This window comes from Eurosta solidaginis, chromosome 3 (assembly GCF_040869045.1).
Source record: "Eurosta solidaginis isolate ZX-2024a chromosome 3, ASM4086904v1, whole genome shotgun sequence".
Taxonomy (NCBI): domain Eukaryota; kingdom Metazoa; phylum Arthropoda; class Insecta; order Diptera; family Tephritidae; genus Eurosta; species Eurosta solidaginis.
Genome location: NC_090321.1, coordinates 160,042,988 through 160,063,640, shown reverse-complemented (window position 1 = coordinate 160,063,640; position 20,653 = coordinate 160,042,988). Strand labels below are relative to the sequence as shown.

Here is a 20,653-nt window from a genome sequence, read left to right as displayed (position 1 = left end):
ATGTTTCGTAGTTGTTCCGTTCCCCCTCGGGAATAGTCTGTAGGATTGCAGCAGCAGATCCTTTCAATGCCACGAATAGTGCAGCAACTTTATCTTTAGCGCTCCAGTTGTTCACTGCTGCGGTCTTCTCAAACTGAATCTTAAACACCTGGAAAGGAACAGAGCTGCCAAAAGATGGAGTTTTTACCTTCGTATTGCTTGCTGAAACAACTGGGCGATTTAGTTGCAACTCCTGTATATGACCTCGCAATGTTTCAATCTCGGCATCGATTTTGTTCTCAAGTTGCAAAATTTTTGTGTCTTGAACCTCCATCTTCGAAGAAATACGTCCTTCTTGCTCTTCCAGTTGTGCAGAGGTCTGCGCTGATATTTGTGCCGACATTTCGGATACTCGTGCCTCTTGTGCTTCAATCTTCGATGTTATACGGTTCTCCTGCAATTCCATCTTGGATGTAATCTGTGTCGACATTTGTGAAATACGCGTTTCTTGTGCTTTAATCTTTGACGTTATGCGGTTCTCCTGCGATTCCATAAATGTCTTCTGTTCTGCCCGTTGAGATGACACTGTCGATGGTTGAGCAGATATTGCAGCTAAAATCATGCTCAAGTCTGTGCTCGTAACTGTCTGCGATGTTTCACTTTTCTCTTCAATTTTTGTTGTCTACTCGCCATCAAGAGGAAAGACATACTCTTCCACATTAATTCCCTCTAGTTCCATTGCCTTTCGTAGTTGTGCCTGAAGTTCGAGTTTATTGCCGGTTGTATTCAATCCGCGGCTCTCCAACTCCTTCTTCAGTTGCTGGATCTTCAATTCACTCCACTTTGCCATGTCCAAGTTGTATTCGAAGTCTTCGGAATTTATTCAACAATTCCTCTTCTGACACCAATTGTAACGATTTTACTGCAAATCCTCTTATTTGCAACCTTCTGCTAAGTTCGAATCACTAAACTGTTGAACAAATAACACCACTATTCAGTAATGCAAAATGGTCTTTATTAAAGTACTTCACAATAAATAACTCTACTATTGCTCGATAGATAGCGTGCTTAATCAAAACTGACTTTCGCGCCTCTACCGTTGGTGCTTTTATACTCTGTGATTTCTTCGTTGCATCTTCTAGGCGCTTCCAGAATTTACTTATTTACTGCCATATAATTATAACTACAGATGCACGTGTATAGCTTCTCATATGCGCGTGTATTTGTGAGCGACACTTCAACAATTACAATTGCTTACTTTTGGCAAAGATTATCGAAAATAAAGATGTTGCAGGGACGAAAAATCGTGTGAAGCAAGCTTCACAAAATTCTAGTAGGTCACATTCACCACTTACCACAGCAGAATTTGTTAAACGACCACTGTCTGTATTTGTTATTTAACAATTATTTGTACACTCTTTATTCAGCTAATGTGTTCAGAATTTTAAATTTTACTCTCTCAAACTCCAATCAGTGCAATTTCTGTGCTTAAATTATATTAAAAATTGTGTTAAAGTTTTTGGTGTGGTGAAATTGACCTACTAGAATTTTGTTACGCTCCGCTGCTTTCCACCGAAGTTTGCGCCTGCAACATCTTTATTTTCGATAATCTTTGCTTTTGGGAGCATCTCAGATAAGATATCTGCATGTGTTTGTGCATCTCTTCTCCGCTGCTTGTACGTACATATGTGTAAATATAATGATTGATTTATGGATGTGCATACAAGACACTCTTAACATCGGCTCAGAGATGACAGTAACCCTAAGTTTTGCTAATATTCGTAACAATATTTTGAATTGCCGTATAGGGGAGGGGCGACTGCCTCACGCTTTCTGAACATTTCAATCTTTTGAGTTGTTAACTGTTTGGATATAAGTGTGCGATATATATATTTTTTTACAAATCTCTCCCTGCTCATAACTAAAAACATAAGTATTTTTAATTTCAGGTATTAATGACGATCGGAAAAAACGACCGCGAACAGCTTTCTCTGCTTCTCAAATCAAATCATTAGAAACAGAGTTCGAGCGCGGCAAATATCTATCTGTAGCTAAACGTACCGCGTTAGCAAAACAACTAAATTTGACAGAAACACAGGTAATATTCTAACATAATTATGAACGAGCTTCTCTTCGAATTTGCGTCGTGCTCCTTTTAAACTACGGTTTTTCATGTTACATATTACATTTTTTTTCGCTGCTGAGAAACTTCAAAAAAATTTAAGTGTGCACGCGGTACTACTTTAAAATTTTTTCAATATGAAAAACCGAAACGTAAATAAAACTACAGTGCAAACAGTTAAGGTTCAAATTTGAGATTAAATAAATCCTAACAGTTAAAGCTGTAGGTGGGAATATGCTATTATCTAATATCTAATCTAATCTAATCTAATATTATCTAATCTAATATCTAATATATATTATAAATGGCAAAGTTTGGATGTGAAGATGTTTGGATGTTTGGATGTTTAGATGTTTGGATGTTTGGATGTTTGGATGTTTGGATGTTTGGATGTTTGTCCAGACGTTTGTCTTTGTGACTCAATCACGCAAGAACGGCTGGACCGATTTGGATGAAATTTTGCACACATATAGCCAATAGTCCAGAAGGATCTACTAGCTATATATTTTTCAAAAGGGGCGTGGCCTCCGCCCCCTAGGAACAGTTATAATTTAATTATTATATTTTTTGGTCTTTGCGACTGAATCACGCCAGAATGGCTACACGGATTTTGATGAAATTTGGGACACAGACAGTAGTATACTAGCGAAATTTTATTCGAACATGGAAAGAGGGGTGGGGTCTCACGACCCCTTCGAGAAATTATTTTTCAATAATTTTTACACATTATAACTTTACGTATACTGGCCTTCACCAATATCACAGACTTAAGGGGTCAAATAAGTTGAGGGCTTACAAAGTAAGCAGTGACACCCTCCGCCCGCCCCCTTTATCTCCCCCTCTGGTGTAAAATCTATAAATTGTTATAACTCAATATAAATTTTCTCCTAAATCAATAATTTTTGATATCTGGTACATACAGAACGAGATCTAGACAATTTTGGAGGAACGATCAGTGGTCCTCTCCTCTACTCCCGCCATCCGCCCTCCATCAATTGTTTTTATTAGCACGCTTTTATTAGCTTTACCTGTATGTTTCTATGTAAATTTTTATTCGCTCCAATGCGCCTGCTGCCTTATTAACATGGTTTTATAATTAGCTTCACCTTATTTGTAATCCCGTAAGGGTCATATCGAGACCCTTCCGGGATGATTTCTGTATGGTTTTCGGGATCGGTCCGGGATTACGCCGGGGTAATTTCGGGACTTTTTCGGGACTATTTGGGGATCATTTTGGGACCCTACCGGGATCATTTCTGTATAGTTTTCGGGATCCGTCCGGGATCCCGTCGGGGTTATTTTGGGACATTTTCGGGACTATTTCGCGATCATTTGGAGACCCTTCCGGCATCATTTCTGGATGGTTTTCGGGATCCGTCCGGGATCCCGTCGGTGTACTTTCGGGATCATTTGCGTAACTTCGAGAGATAAATTCATGATGGTATCCGGGATCATTACGGGACTTTTTCGGGTTTATTTTGGGTCCCTTTAGGCATCATTTCTGGATGGTTTTCGGGATCCCTCCAGGATCTCGTCGGGTCATTTGAGGACTTTTTCGGGATCATTTGGGGGCTCTTCCGGCATCATTTCTGGATGGTTTTCGGGATCCGTCCGGGATCTCGCCGGGGTCATTTGGGGACTTTTTCGGGATCATTTTGGGGCTCTTCCGGCATCATTTCTGGATGGTTTTCGCGATCCGTCCGGGATCTCGTCGGGGTCATTTGGGGACTTTTTCGGGATCATTTGGGGGCTCTTCCGGCACCATTTCTGGATGGTTTTCGGGATCCGTCCGGGATCTCGTCGGGGTCATTTGGGGACTTTTTCGGGATCATTTGGGGGCTCTTCCGGCATCATTTCTGGATGGTTTTCGGGATCCATCCAGGATCTCGTTGGGTCATTTGAGGACTTTTTCGGGATCATTTGGGGGCTCTTCCGGCATCATTTCTGGATGGTTTTCGGGATCTCGCCGGGGTCATTTGGGGACTTTTTCGGGATCATTTTGGGGCTCTTCCGGCATCATTTCTGGATGGTTTTCGGGATCCGTCCGGGATCTCGTCGGGGTCATTTGGGGACTTTTTCGGGATCATTTGGGGGCTCTTCCGGCATCATTTCTGGATGGTTTTCGGGATCCGTCCAGGATCTCGTCGGGTCATTTGGGGACTTTTTCGGGATGTTTTGGGGGCTCTTCCGGCATCATTTCTGGATGGTTTTCGGGATCCGTCCGGGATCTCGCCGGGGTCATTTGGGGACTTTTTCGGGATCATTTGGGGGCTCTTCCGGCACCATTTCTGGATGGTTTTCGGGATCCGTCCGGGATCTCGTCGGGGTCATTTGGGGACTTTTTCGGGATCATTTGGGGGCTCTTCCGGCATCATTTCTGGATGGTTTTCGGGATCCGTCCAGGATCTCGTCGGGTCATTTGGGGACTTTTTCGGGATCATTTGGGGGCTCTTCCGGCATCATTTCTAGATGGTTTTCGTGATCCGTCCGAGATCTCGCCGGGGTCATTTGGGGACTTTTTCGGGATCATTTTGGGGCTCTTCCGGCATCATTTCTGGATGGTTTTCGGGATCCGTAAGGGATCCCGTCGGGGTCATTTCGGGACTTTTTCGCGACTAATACGGGGTCATTTGGGAACCCTTTCGGCATCATTTCTGGATGGTTTTCGGGATACGTCCGGGATCCCGTCGGGGTCATTTCGGGACTTTTTCGCGACTAATACGGGGTCATTTGGGAACCCTTTCGGCATCATTTCTGGATGGTTTTCGGGATACGTCCGGGATCCCATCAGGGTAATTTCGGGACTATTAGGGGATCATTTGGGAACCTTTCCGGCATCATTTCTGGATAATTTTCGGGATCCGTCCGGGATGCCGACGAGGTCATTTCGGGACTATTTCGGGGCTAATACGGGATCATTTGAGGATCCTCTAAGGGTCGTTTCGTGACTTTTTCTATTTTATTTCGGGATCATTTGGGGACCCTTCCGGCATAATTTCTTGATGGTTTGCCGGATGTTGTTGTTGTTGTTGTTGAAGAGATTTACAAGGTTTGCCGGATCCATCAGGGTCATTTCGGGACCATTTTGGGATCATTTGGGGACTCTTCCGAGATCATTTCTGGATCCGTCCGGGATGCCGTAGGAGCCATTTCGGGATTTTTTGTTACTTTTCCGGGATAGTTTTTGGATCCTTCCGGAATCATTTCTGTATGGTTTTCGCGATCCGTCGTTGATTCCCTCGGAGCCATTTCGGAACTTTTTCTAGAGTATGTCGGGGTCATTTGGGGACTTTTTCGGGATAATTTGGGGGCTCTTCCGGCATCATTTCTGTATGGTTTTCGGGATCCTTCCGGGATACCGTCGGGGTCATTTCGGGACTTTTTCTCGACTAATACGGGATCATTTGGGGACCCTTTCGACATCTGGATCCGGACGGGGTCATTTCGGGACTATTTCGGGATCATTTGGGGTACCTACCGGCATAATTTCTGGATGGTTTTCGGTATCCGTCCGGGATCTCGTCGGGGTCATTTGGGGACCTTTTCGGGACATTTGGGGCTCTTCCGGCATCATTTCTGGATGGATTTCGGGATCCGTCCAGGATGCCGTCGGGGTCATTTCGGGACTTTTTCGCGACTAATACGGGATCATTTGGGAACCCTTTCGGCATCATTTCTGGATGGTTTTTGGGATTCGTCCGGCATCCCGTCGGGGTCATTTCGGGACTTTTTCTCGACTAATACGGGATCATTTGCGGGCTCTTTCGGCATCATTTCTAGATAGTTGTCGGGATCCGTTCGGGATCCCGTCAGGGTCTTTTCGGAACTATTGGGAGATCATTTGAGGACCTTTCCGGCATCATTTCTGGTTAGTTTTCGGGATCCTTTCCGGGTCCCATCAGGGTCATTTCGGGACTTTTTCGGGATCATTTTGGGTACCTACCGGCATAATTTCTGGATGGTTTTCGGTATCCGTCCGGGATCCCATCAGGGTAATTTCGGGACTATTAGGGGATCATTTGTGGACCTTTCCGGCATCATTTCTGGATAATTTTCATTATCCGTCCGGGATTCCCACGAGGTCATTTCGGGATTATTTTGGGATCATTTGGAATACCTACCGGCATCATTTCTGGATGGTTATTGAGATTCGTCCGGGATCCCGTCGGGGTTATTTCGGGACTTTTTCTCGACTAATACGAGATCATTTGCGGACCCTTTCGGCATCATTTCTGGATAGTTGTCGGGATCCCGTCACGGTCATTTCGGGACTATTAGGGGATCATTTGAGGACCTTTCCGGCATCATTTCTGGATAGTTTTCGGAATCCTTTCGGGATCTCGTCAGGGTCATTTCGGGGCTTTTTCGGGATCATTTAAGGATGGATTTCGGGATTTGTCCGGAATGCCGTCAGGGTCAATTTGGGACTATTAGGTGAGCATTTGAAGACCTTTCCGGCATCAATTCCTAATGGTTTTCGGTATCCGTTCAGGATCCCGTCGGAATAATTGCGGGACTTTTTCGGGATCATTGTGGTCCCTTCCGACATCATTTCTGGATGGTTTTTGGGATTCGTCCGGCATCCCGTCGGGGTCATTTCGGGACTTTTTCTCAACTAATACGGGATCATTTGCGGGCCCTTTCGGTATCATTTCTGGATAGTTGTCGGGATCCGTTCGGGATCCCGTCAGGGTCTTTTCGGAACTATTGGGAGATCATTTGAGGACCTTTCCGGCATCATTTCTGGTTAGTTTTCGGGATCCTTTCCGGGTCCCGTCAGGGTCATTTCGGGACTTTTTCGGCATCATTTAAGACTGGTTTTCAGGATTCGTCTGAGATCCCGTCAGGGTAATTTCTGGACTTTTCCGAGACTATTTCGGGATAATTTTGGGACCCTGCGAAGATCATTTCTAGATGGATTTCGGGATCTGTACGGGATGCCGTCAGGGTAATTTTGGGACTATTAGGTGATCATTTGAGGACCTTTCCGACATCACTTCTGGATGGTTTTCGGTATCCGTTCAGGATCCCGTCGGAATAATTGCGGTACTTTTTCGGGATCATTTGGTGTCCCTTCCGGCATCATTTCTGGATGGTTTTTGGGATTCGTCCGGCATCCCGTCGGGGTCATTTCGGGACTTTTTCTCGACTAATACGGGATCATTTGCGGGCTCTTTCGGCATCATTTCTAGATAGTTGTCGGGATCCGTTCGGGAGCCCGTCAGGGTCTTTTCGGAACTATTAGGAGATCATTTGAGGACCTTTCCGGCATCATTTCTGGATAGTTTTCGGGATCTTTTCGGGGTCCAGTCAGGGTCATTTCGGGACTTTTTCGGGATCATTTAGAGATGGCTTTCAGGATTCGTCCGGGAACCCGTCAGGGTAATTTCTGAACTTTTCCGATACTATTTCGGGATAATTTTGGGACCTTCCCAAGATCATTTCTGGATGGATTTCGGGATTTGTCCGGGATCCCGTCGGGGTTATTTCGGGAGCTTTTCGGGGCTAATACGGGATCATTTGGGGATCCTTCCGGAATCATTTCTGTATGGTTTTCGCGATCCGTCGTGGATCCCTCGGAGCCATTTCGGAACTTTTTCTGGATTATGTCGGGATAATTTAGGAACCCTTCCTGGATATTTTCTGGATGGTTTTTGAGATCCGCCCGTGAGCCCGTCAGGGTCATTTCGGAACCTTTTCGGGATCATTTTTGAACACCTTCAGGGATCATTTCTGTGTGGTTCTCTGTATACGTCTAGAATCGTGTCGCTGTCATTTTGAGTTTTTTTGGGACTATTCGGGGAACTTTTGGAGACCCTTTCGGGGCATTTCTGGATGGTTTTCGGGATCAGTCCGCGATAGCGTGGGGGTCATTGGGTTGCTTTTTCTGGATAATTTCGGGATCATTTGGGATCCTATCAGGTTATCAGCTCATTTAGTTCTTTTTTTTACTCAATTACAAAAATAAAATGCATTAGACAGAAAACAAAATTTTAAACAGATAATAAGCAGGCTAACGCGAATAGCCCATATATTTAAATTTCTCCTTGCGGACGGGGCCGCTGGTAAAGGCTAGTCTAATATATATTATAAATGGGAAAGTTTGGATGTTAAGATGTTTGGATGTTTGGATGTTTGGATGTTTGGATGTTTGTCCAGACGTTTGTCTTTGTGACTCAATAACGCAAGAACGGCTGGACCGATTTGGATGAAATTTTGCACACATATAGCCAATAGTCTAGAAGGATCTACTAGCTATATATTTTTCAAAAGGGGCGTGGTCCCCGCCCCCTAGGAACAGTTATAATTTAATTATTATATTTTTTCGTCTTTGCGACTGAATCACGCCAGAATGGCTACACGGATTTTGATGAAATTTGGGACACAGACAGTAGTCTACTAGAGAAATTTTTTTCGAGCATGGAAAGAGGGGTGGGGGTCCCACGACCCCTTCGAGAAATTATTTTTCATAATTTTTACACATTATAACTTCACCAATATCACAGATTCAAGGGGTCAAATAAGTCGAGGGCTTACAAAGTAAGCAGTGACACCCTCCGCCCGCCCCCCTTTATCTCCCCCTCTGGTGTAAAATCCATAAATTGTTATAACTCAATCAAAATTTTCTCCTAAATCAATAGTTTTTGGTATCTGGTACATACAGAACGAGATCTAGACAATTTTGGAGGAACGATCAGTGGTCCTCTCCTCTACTCCCGCCATCCGCCCTCCATCAATTGTTTTTATTAGCACGCTTTTATTAGCTTTACCTGTATGTTTCTATCTAACTTTTTATTCGCTCCAATGCGCCTGCTGCCTTATTAACATGGTTTTATAATTAGCTTCACCTTATTTGTAATCCCGTAAGGGTCATATCGAGACCCTTCCGGGATCATTTCTGGATGGTTTTCGGGATCGGTCCGGGATTACGCCGGGGTAATTTCGGGACTTTTTCGGGACTATTTCGGGATCATTTTGGGACCCTTCCGGGATCATTTCTGTATAGTTTACGGGATCCGTCCGGGATCCCGTCGGGGTTATTTTGGAACATTTTCGGGACTATTCCGGAATCATTTCGGGACTATTTCGCGATCATTTGGGGACCCTTCCGGCATCATTTCTGGATGGTTTTCGGGATCCGTGCGCGATCTCGTCGGGGTCATATGGGGACTTTTTCGGGATCATTTGAGGGCTCTTCCGGCATCATTTCTGGATGGTTTTCGGGATCCGTCCGGGATATCGTCGGGGTCATTTGGGGACTTTTTCGGGATCATTTGGGGGCTCTTCCGGCATCATTTCTGGATGGTTTTCGGGATCCGTCCGGGATCTCGTCGGAGTCATTTGGGGACTTTTTCGGGATCATTTTGGGGCTCATCCGGCATCATTTCTGGATGGTTTTCGGGATCCGTCCGGGATCCCGTCGGGGTCATTTCGGGACTTTTTCGCGACTAATACGGGATCATTTGGGAACCCTTTCGGCATCATTTCTGGATGGTTTTCGGGATCCGTCTGGGATCCCGTCGGGGTCATTTCGGGACTTTTGCGCGACTAATACGGGATCATTTGGGAACCCTTTCGGCATCATTTCTGGATGGTTTTCGGGATCCGTCCGGGATCCCATTAGGGTAATTTCGGGAATATTAGGGGATCATTTGGGAACCTTTCCGGCATCATTTCTGGATAATTTTCGGGATCCGTCCGGGATGCCGACGAGGTCATTTCGGGACTATTTCGGGATCATTTGGGATAGCTACCGGCATCATTTCTGGATGGTTTTTGGGATTCGTCCGGCATCCCGTCGTGGTCCTTTCGGGACTTTTTTTCGACTAATACGGGATCATTTGCGGACCCTTTCGGCATCATTTCTGGATAGTTGTCGGGATCCCGTCACGGTCATTTCGGGACTATTAGGGGATCATTTGAGGACCTTTCCGGCATCATTTCTGTATTGTTTTCGGAATCGTTTCGGGATCCCGTCAGGGTCATTTTGGGACTTTTTTGGGGCTAATACGGGATCGTTTGGGGATCCTCTAGGGGTCGTTTCGTGACTTTTTCTGTTTTATTTCGGGATCATTTGGGGACCCTTCCGGCATAATTTCTTGATGGTTTGCCGGATCCATCAGGGTCATTTCGGGACCATTTTGGGATCATTTGGGGACCCTTCCGAGATCATTTCTGGATCCGTCCGGGATGCCGTAGGAGCCATTTCGGGATTTTTTGTTACTTTTCCGGGATAGTTTTTGGACCCTTCCGGGATCATTTCTGGATCTGTGCGGGATCCCATCTGGGTCATTTCCGGACTATTTCGGGATCATTTTGGGATCCTTCCGGAATCATTTCTGTATGGTTTTCGCGATCCGTCGTTGATTCCCTCGGAGCCATTTCGGAACCTTTTCTGGAGTATGTCGGGGTCATTTGGGGACTTTTTCGGGATCATTTGGGGCTCATCCGGCATCATTTCTGGATGGTTTTCGGGATCCGTGCGGGATCTCGTCGGGGTCATTTGGGGGCTCTTCCGGCATCATTTCTGGATGGTTTTCGGGATCCGTCAGGGATATCGTCGGGGTCATTTGGGGACTTTTTAGGGGTCATTTGGGGGCTCTTCCGGCATCATTTCTGGATGGTTTTCGGGATCCGTCCGGGATCCCATCAGGGTAATTTCGGGACTATTAGGGGATCATTTGTGGACCTTTCCGGCATCATATCTGGATAATTTTCGGTATCCGTCCGGGATGCCGTCGAGGTCATTTCGGGATTATTTCGGGATCATTTGGGATACCTACCGGCATCATTTCTGGATGGTTTTTGGGATTCGTCCGGGATCCCGTCGGGGTCATTTCGGGACTTTTTATCGACTAATACGGGATCATTTGCAGACCCTTTCGGCATAATTTCTGGATAGTTGTCGGGATCCGTTCGGGATCCCGTCACGGTCATTTCGGAACTATTAGGGGATCATTTGAGGACCTTTCCGGCATCATTTCTGGATAGTTTTTGGAATCCTTTCAGGATCCCGTCAGGGTCATTTCGGGGCTTTTTCGGGATCATTTAAGGATGGCTTTCAGGATTCGTCCGGGAACCCGTCAGGGTAATTTCTGAACTTTTCCGAGACTATTTCGGGATCATTTTGGGACCTTCCCAAGATCATTTCTGGATGGATTTCGGGATTTGTCCGGGATGCCCTAAGGGTCATTTTGGGACTATTAGGTGAGCATTTGAGGACCTTTTCGGCATCACTTCTGGATGGTTTTCGGTATCCGCTCAGGATCCCGTCGGAATTATTGCGGGACTTTTTCGGGATCATTTGGTGTCCCTTCCGGCATCATTTCTGGATGGTTTTTGGGATTCGTCCGGCATCCCATCGTTTTCATTTCGGGACTTTTTCTCAACTAATACGGGATCATTTCCGGGCCCTTTCGGCATCATTTCTAGATAGTTGTCGGGATCCGTTCGGGATCCCGTCAGGGTCTTTTCGGAACTATTAGGTGATCATTTGAGGACATTTCCGGCATCATTTCTGGATAGTTTTCGGGATCCTTTCGGGGTCCAGTCAGGGTCATTTCGGGACTTTTTCGGGATCGTTTAGAGATGGCTTTCAAGATTCGTCCGGGACCCGTCAGGGTAATTTCTGAACTTTTCCGAGACTATTTCGGGATAATTTTGGGACATTCCCAAGATCATTTCTGGATGGATTTTGGGATCAGTCCGGGATGCCGTCAGGGTCATTTTGGTATTAGGTGATCATTTGAGGACCTTTCCGACATCACTTCTGGATGGATTTGGGGTCCCTCCCAAGATCATTTCTGGATGGATTTCGGGATCTGTCCGGGATCCCGTCAGGGTCATTTAGGGGTGCGTTCGAGATCCCGTCAGGGTCATTTCGGGACTTCTTCAGGACTATATCGGGATCATTTCTGGATGGTTTATGGGATCCGTCCATGACCCCTTAAGGGTCATTTCGGGACTATTAGGTGATCATTTGAGGACCTTTCCGGCATCACTTCTGGATGATTTTCGGTATCCGTTCGGGATCCCGTCGGAATCAATGCGGGACTTTTACGGAATCATTTGGGATTCCTTCCGGCATCATTTCTGGATGGTTTTCGGGATTTGTCCGGGATCCCGTCGGGGTTATTTCGGGACCTTTTCGGGGCTAATACGGGATCATTTGGGGATCCTCTAGGGGTCGTTTCGTGACTTTTTCTGTATTATTTCGGGATCATTTTGGGACCCTTTCAGCATAATTTCTTGATGGTTTGCCGGATCCATCAGGGTCATTTCGGGACCATTTTGGGATCATTTGGGGACCCTTCCGAGATCATTTCTGGATCCGTCCGGGATGCCGTATGAGCCATTTCGGGATTTTTTGTTACTTTTCCGGGATAGTTTTTGCACCCTTCCGGGATCATTTCTGGATCTGTGCGGGATCCCATCTGGGTCAATTCCGGACTATTTCGGGATCATTTTGGAATCCTTCCGGAATCATTTCTGTATGGTTTTCGCGATCCATCGTGGATCCCCTCGGAGCCATTTCGGAACTTTTTCTGGAGTTAGTCGGAATAATTTAGGGACCCTTCCTGGATATTTTCTGGATGGTTTTTGAGATCCGCCCGGGAGCCCGTCAGGGTCATTTCGGAACCTTTTCGGGATCATTTTGGAACACCTTCAGGGATCATTTCTGTGTGGTTCTCTGGATACGTCTAGAATCGTGTCGCTCTCATTTCGGTTTTTTTTGGGACTATTCGGGGAACTTTTGGAGACCCTTTCGGGGCATTTCTGGATGGTTTTCGGGATCCGTCCGCGATAGCGTTGGGGTCATATCGTAGCTTTTTCTGGATAATTTCGGGATCATTTGGGATCCTATCAGGTTATCAGCTCATTTAGTTCTTTTTTTTTCTCAATTACAAAAATAAAATGCATTAGACAGAAAACAAAATTTTAAACAGATAATAAGCAGGCTAACGCGAATAGCCCATATATTTAAAATTTTCCTTGCGGACGGGGCCGCGGGTAAAGGCTAGTATATTATAAATGGGAAAGTTTGGATGTTTGGATGTTTGTCCAGACGTTTGTCTTTGTGACTCAATCACGCAAGAACGGCTGGACCGATTTGGATCAAATTTTGCACACATATAGCCAATAGTCTAGAAGGATCTACTAGCTATATATTTTTCAAAAGGGGCGTGGTTGCCGCCCTCTAGGAACAGTTATAATTTAATTATTATATTTTTTCGTCTTTGCAACTGAATCACGCCAGAATGGCTACACGGATTTTGATGAAATTTGGGACACAGACAGTAGTCTACTAGCGAAATTTTTTTCGAACATGGAAAGAGGGGTGGGGGTCCCACGACCCCTTCGAGCAATTACTTTTTAATAATTTTTACACATTATAACTTTACGTATACTGGCCTTCACCAATACCACAGACTCAAGGGGTCAAATAAGTCGAGGGCTTACAAAGTAAGCAGTGACACCCTCCGAGATCTAAATAATTTGGAAAAACGACCGGTGGTTCTCTCCGTCTCCTTCCGCCATCCGCCCTCCTTCAATTGTTTTCATTAGCACGCTTTTATTAGCTTTACCTGTATGTTTCTTTGTAACTTTTCATTCGCTCCAACGCTCCTGCTGCCTTTTTAACATGGTTTTATAATTACCTTCACCTTATTTGTAATCCCGTTAGGGTCATATCGAGGCCCTTCCGGGATCATTTCTGGATGGTTTTCGGGATCCGTCCGGGATCCCGCCGAGGTAATTTCGGGACTTTTTCGGGAATATTTCGGGATAATTTTGGGACCCTTCCGGGATAATTTCTGTATAGTTTTCGGGCTCCGTCCGGGATCCCGTCGGGGTTATTTTGGGACATTTTCGGGATCATTTCGGGACTATTTTGCGATCATGAGGGGACCCTTCCGGCATCATTTCTGGATGGGTTTCGGGATCCGTCCGGCATCCCGTCGGGGTATTTTCGGGATCATTTGCGTTCCTTTGAGAGATAAATTCTTGATGGGATCATTACGGGACTTTTTCGGGGTTATTGTTGGTCCCTTGCGGCATCATTTCTGAATGGTTTTTGGGATCCGTCCGGGATCCCGTCAGAGCCATTTCGGGACTATTAGGGGATCATTTGAGGACCTTTCGGGCATCATAGTATATAGTTTAAGGGATCCGTCCGGGATGCGGACGGAGTCATTTCAGGACTATTTCGGGATCATTTGGGGTACCTACCGGCATCATTTCTGGATGGTTTTCGGTATCCGTCCGGGATCCCGTCGGGGTCATTTCGGGATTTTTTCTTGATCATTTGGGGTCCCTTCCGGCATCATTTCTGGATGGTTTTCGGGATCCGTCCGGGATCCCTTCGGGGCCATTTCGGGACTTTTTCCTGATCATTTGGGGTCCCTACCGGCATCATTTCTGGATGGTTTTCGGGATCCCCTCGGGGTAATTTCGGGACTTTTTTGCGACTAATACGGGATCATTTGGGGGACCATTTCGCCATCATTTCTTGATGGTTTTCGGGATCCCGTCAGGGTCCTTTCGAGACTATTTGGGAACCTTTCCGGCATCATTTCTGGATAGTTTTCGGGATCCGTCCGGGATACCATCGGGGTCATTTCGGGACTTTTTCGGGACTAATGCGGGATTATTTGGAGACCCTTTCGCCCTCATTTCTGGATGGTTTTCTGCATCCGTCCGGGATCCCATCGGGGTCATTTCGAGACTTTTCCCCTACTAATACGGGATCATTTGGGGACCCTTTCGCCATCATTTCTGGATGGTTTTCGGGATCCGTCCGGGATTCCGTCGTGGTCATTTCGGGACTTTTTCGCGACTAATACGGGATCATTTGGTGTCCCTTCCGGCATAATTTCTGGATGGTTTTCCGGATCCGTCAGGAATCCCGTCGGGGCTATTCCTGTACTTTTTCGGGACTAATACGGGATCATTTAGGGAGCCTTTCGGTATCATTTATGGATGGTTTCCGGTATACGTTTGGTAACCCGTCGGGGCCATTCCTGCACTTTTTCGGGACTAATACGGGATCATTTGGGGAGCCTTTCGGCATCATTTCTGGATGCTTTTCGGGATCCGTTCGGGATCCCACCGGGGTCATTTCGGGACTTTTTCGGGATTATTTGGGGTCCCTTCCGGCATAATTTCTGGATGGTTTTCCGGATCCGTCAGGAATCCCGTCGGCGCTATTCCTGTACTTTTTCGGGACTAATACGGGATCATTTGGGGAGCCTTTCGGTATCATTTCTGGATGGTTTTTGGGATCCGTTCGGGATCCCATCGGGGCCATTTCGGGATTTTTTCGGGATAATTTGGTGTCCATTCCGGCATAATTTCTGGATGGTTTTCAGGATCCGTCAGGAATACCGTCGGGGCTATTCCTGTACTTTTGCGGGATTAATACGGGATCATTTGGGGAGCCTTTCTGTATCATTTCTGGATGGTTTCCGGTATCCGTTTGGGAACCCTTCTGGGACATTCCTGTACTTTTTCGGGACTAATACGGGATCATTTGGGGAGCCTTTCGGCATCATTTCTGTTTGGTTTTCGGGATCCCAGCAGGGTAATTTCGGGACTATTAGGGGATAATTTGGGGACCTTTCCGGCTTCATTTCTGGATAGTTTTCGCAATCCTTTCGGGATCCCGTCGGGGTCATTTCAGGACTTTTTCGGGATCTGGGGTCCCTTCCTGCATCATTTCTGGATGGTTTTCGGGATCCGTCCTTGATCCCATCGGGGTCATTTCGGGACTTTTTCGGGATAATTTGGGGTCCCTTCCGGCATCATTTCTAGATGGTTTCGGGATCCGTCCGGGATCCCGTCGGGATCGTTTCAGGACTTTTTCGGGCTCATTTGGGGTACCTTCCGGCATCATTTCAAGATGGTTTTGGGGATCCGTCCGGAATCCCGTCGTGGTCATTTCGGGACTTTTTCGGGACTAATACGGGATCATTTGGAGACCCTTTCGCCATCATTTCTGGATGGTTTTCGGGATCCGTCCGGGATCCCATCGGGGTCATTTCGGGAATTTTTCGGGATCATTTGGGGTCCCTTCCGGCATCATTTCTGGATGGTTTTCGGGATCCGTCCTTGATCCCATCGGGGTCATTCGGGACTTTTTCGGGATCATGGTTTGGGGTCCCTTCCGGCATCATTTCTGGATGGTTTTCGGGATCCGTCCGGGATCCCGTCGGGATCATTTCAGGACTTTTTCGGGATCATTTGGGGTACTTCCGGCATCATTTCAAGATGGTTTTGGGGATCCGTCCGGGATCCCGTCGTGGTCATTTCGGGACTTTTCGCGACTAATACGGGATCATTTGGAGACCGTTTCGCCATCATTTCTGGATGGTTTTCGGGATCCGTCCGGGATCCCATCGGGGTCATTTCGGGAATTTTTCGGGATCATTTGGGGTCCCTTCCGGCATCATTTCTGGATGGTTTTCGGGATCCGTCCTTGATCCCATCGGGGTCATTTCGGGACTTTTTCGGGATCATTTGGGGTCCCTTCCGGCATCATTTCTGGATGGTTTTCGGGATCCGTCCGGGATCCCGTCGGGATCATTTCAGGACTTTTTCGGGATCATTTGGGGTACCTTCCGGCATCATTTCAAGATGGTTTTCGGGATGCGTCCGGGATCCCGTCGGGGTCATTTCAGGACTTTTTCGGATCATTTGGGGTATCCTCTGGTATCATTTCAAGATGGTTTTGGGATCCGTCCGGGCCATTTCGGGACTTTTCCGGGACTAATACGGGATCATTGGAGACCCTTTCGGCATCATTTCTGGTTGGTTTTCGGGATCCGTCCGGGATCCCGTCGGGGCCATTTCGAGACTTTTCCCCGACTAATACGGGATCATTTGGGGACACTTTCGCCATCATTTCTGGATGGTTTTCGGTATCCGTCCGGGATCCCATCGGGGTCATTTCGTGACTTTTTCGGGATCATTTGGTGTCCCTTCCGGCGTAATTTCTTAATGGTTTTCGGGATCCGTCAGGATTCCCGTCGGGGCCATTCCTGTACATTTTCAGGACTAATACGGGATCACTTGGGGGGCCTTTCGGTATCATTTCTGGATGGTTTCCGGGATCCGTTTGTAAACCCGTTGGGGTCATTTCGGTACTTTTTCGATACTAATACGGAATCGTTTAGCGACCATTTGGGGACCTTTCAGGGGTCACTTCGTGACTTTTTCTGTATTATTACGGGATCATATGGGGACCCTCTCGACATCATTTCGGGATGGGTTTTGGGATCAGTTCGGGATCCCATCAGGGTTATTTCACGACTTTTCGGGACTATTTCGGATTCATTTTGGGACCCCTCCTGTTTAATATCTGGATGATTTCCGGGATCTGTCCTGGAATTTTAGTATCATCTTGGGACCCTTCCGGGATCATTTTAGGTCTCTTCGCAATCGGTAGTTCAGCACACATGCCTTTTTAAATTATGAGCTTTTATGGCCGTAGATTTGCTGCTAATTATTCGTAATTGAAATTCCGTATGTTTTATCTTCAATCTAACACAGCTTTTTCGTTCTATTTTTGAGTTTTTTAAGTGAATCGTGTAACGAATTCTTATAACTATAATTACACTTTTTGTAATATTTTAACCAACTAAATACTCGAAAAAGCAACACTATTTTCATGTAAAAAATTCTCTTTGGTTTTAGCTAATTGGAGTTTCACTCCTTTGTTCTATGAGTAGTAATTCTTTCACCCCTCCCATATCAGTTAATTTAATTTAAAAACAAAATGTATTTTTTTTTAATTCGATTCATGAAAGCGCGCCTTTCAGCTTATCTTCTCACTTAGTTCTTTTTTTTACTGAATTACAAAAATAAAATACATTAGACAAAAATAATTTTTAAACAGATAACTTGATAAGCAGGCTAACGTGAATAGCACATATATTTTATTTTCTCCTTGCGGACGGGGCCGCGAGTAAAGGCTAGTATCTAATATATATATTATAAATGGGAAAGTTTGGATGTTAAGATGTTTGGATGTTTGGATGTTTAGATGTTTGGATGTTTGGATGTTTGGATGTTTGGATGTTTGGATGTTTGGATGTTTGGATGTTTGTCCAGACGTTTGTCTTTGTGACTCAATAACACAAGAACGGCTGGACCGATTTGGATGAAATTTTGCACACATATAGCCAATAGTCTAGAAGGATCTACTAGCTATATATTTTTCAAAAGGGGCGTGGTCCCCGCCCCCTAGGAACAGTTATAATTTAATTATTATATTTTTTCATCTTTGCGACTGAATCACGCCAGAATGGCTACACGGATTATGATGAAATTTGGGACACAGACAGTAGTCTACTAGCGAAATTTTTTTCGAACATGGAAAGAGGGGTGGGGGTCCCACGACCCTTCGAGAAATTATTTTTCCTAATTTTTACACATTATAACTTTACGTATACTGGCCTTCACCAATATCACAGACTCAAAGGGTCAAATAAGTCGAGGGCTTACAAAGTAAGCAGTGACACCCTCCGCCCGCCCCCCTTTATCTCCCCCTCTGGTGTAAAATCCATAAATTGTTATAACTCAATCTAAATTTTCTCCTAAATCAATAGTTTTTGGTATCTGGTACATACAGAACGAGATCTAGACAATTTTGGAGGAACGATCAGTGGTCCTCTCCTCTACTCCCGCCATCCGCCCTCCATCAATTGTTTTTATTAGCACGCTTTTATTAGCTTTACCTGTATGTTTCTATCTAACTTTTTATTCGCTCCAATGCGCCTGCTGCCTTATTAACATGGTTTTATAATTAGCTTCACCTTATTTGTAATCCCGTAAGGGTCATATCGAGACCCTTCCGGGATCATTTCTGGATGGTTTTCGGGATCGGTCCGGGATTACGCCGGGGTAATTTCGGGACTTTTTCGGGACTATTTCGGGATCATTTTGGGACCCTTCCGGGATCATTTCTGTATAGTTTACGGGATCCGTCCGGGATCCCGTCGGGGTTATTTTGGAACATTTTCGGGACTATTCCGGAATCATTTCGGGACTATTTCGCGATCATTTGGGGACCCTTCCGGCATCATTTCTGGATAGTTGTCGGGATCCGTTCGGGATCCCGTCAGGGTCTTTCCGGAACTATTGGGAGATCATTTGAGGACCTTTCCGGCATCATTTCTGGTTAGTTTTCGGGATCCTTTCCGGGTCCCATCAGGGTCATTTCGGGACTTTTTCGGCATCATTTAAGATTGGTTTTCAGGATTCGTCCGGTATCCGTCAGGGTAATTTCTGGACTTTTCCCAGACTATTTCGGGATAATTTTGGGACCCTCCCAAGATCATTTCTGGATGGATTTCGGGATCTGTCCGGGATGCCGTCAGGGTCATTTTGGGACTATTAGGTGATCATTTGAGGACCTTTTCGGCATCACTTCTGGATGGTTTTCGGTATCCGCTCAGGATCCCGTCGGAATTATTGCGGGACTTTTTCGGGATCATTTGGTGTCCCTTCCGGCATCATTTCTGGCTGGTTTTTGGGATTCGTCCGGCATCCCGTCGGGTTCATTTCGGGACTTTTTCTCGACTAATACGGGATCATTTGCGGGCCCTTTCGGCATAATTTCTAGATAGTTGTCGGGATCCGTTCGGGATCCCGTCAAGGTCTTTTCGGAACTATTAGGTGATCATTTGAGGACATTTCCGGCATCATTTCTGGATAGTTTTCGGGATCCTTTCGGGGTCCAGTCAGGGTCATTTCGGGACTTTTTCGGGATCATTTAGAGATGGCTTTCAGGATTCGTCCGGGAACCCGTCAGGGTAATTTCTGAACTTTTCCGAGACTATTTCGGGATAATTTTGGGACCTTCCCAAGATCATTTCTGGATGGATTTTGGGATCAGTCCGGGATGCCGTCAGGGTCATTTTGGTATTAGGTGATCATTTGAGGACCTTTCCGGCATCACTTCTGGATGGTTATCGGTATCCGATCAGGATCCCCTCGGAATCATTGCGGGACTTTTTCGGGATCATTTGGGTCCCTCCCAAGACCATTTCTGGATGGATTTCGGGATCTGTCCGGGATCCCGTCAGGGTCATTTAGGGGTGCGTTCGAGATCCTGTCAGGGTCATTTCGGGACTTCTTCGGGAATATATCGGGATCATTTCTGGATGGTTTATGGGATCCGTCCATGACCCCTTAAGGGTCATTTCGGGACTATTAGGTGATCATTTGAGGACCTTTCCGGCGTCACTTCTGGATGATTTTCGGTATCCGTTCGGAATCCCGTCGGAATCAATGCGGGACTTTTACGGAATCATTTGGGATTCCTTCCGGCATCATTTCTGGATGGTTTTCGGGATTTGTCCGGGATCCCGTCGGGACCTTTTCGGGGCTAATACGGGATCATTTGGGGATCCTCTAGGGGTCGTTTCGTGACTTTTTCTGTATTATTTCGGGATCATTTTGGGACCCTTTCGGCATAACTTCTTGATGGTTTGCCGGATCCATCAGGGTCATTTCGGGACCATTTTGGGATCATTTGGGGACCCTTCCGAGATC

The 20,653-nt window shown here is 46.0% G+C and overlaps 1 protein-coding gene across 1 annotated transcript in view; it reads left to right on the top strand.

Annotated features, from left to right (window-relative positions):
* The window catches only part of lms (lateral muscles scarcer), a 58,171-nt gene that overhangs the window by 21,556 nt on the left and 15,962 nt on the right, over positions 1-20,653 (top strand). The window contains exon 2 of the mRNA XM_067773537.1: positions 1,929-2,077. Coding sequence (XP_067629638.1) covers positions 1,929-2,077 — 149 coding nt within the window. The remainder of the gene's footprint in view (positions 1-1,928; positions 2,078-20,653) is intronic.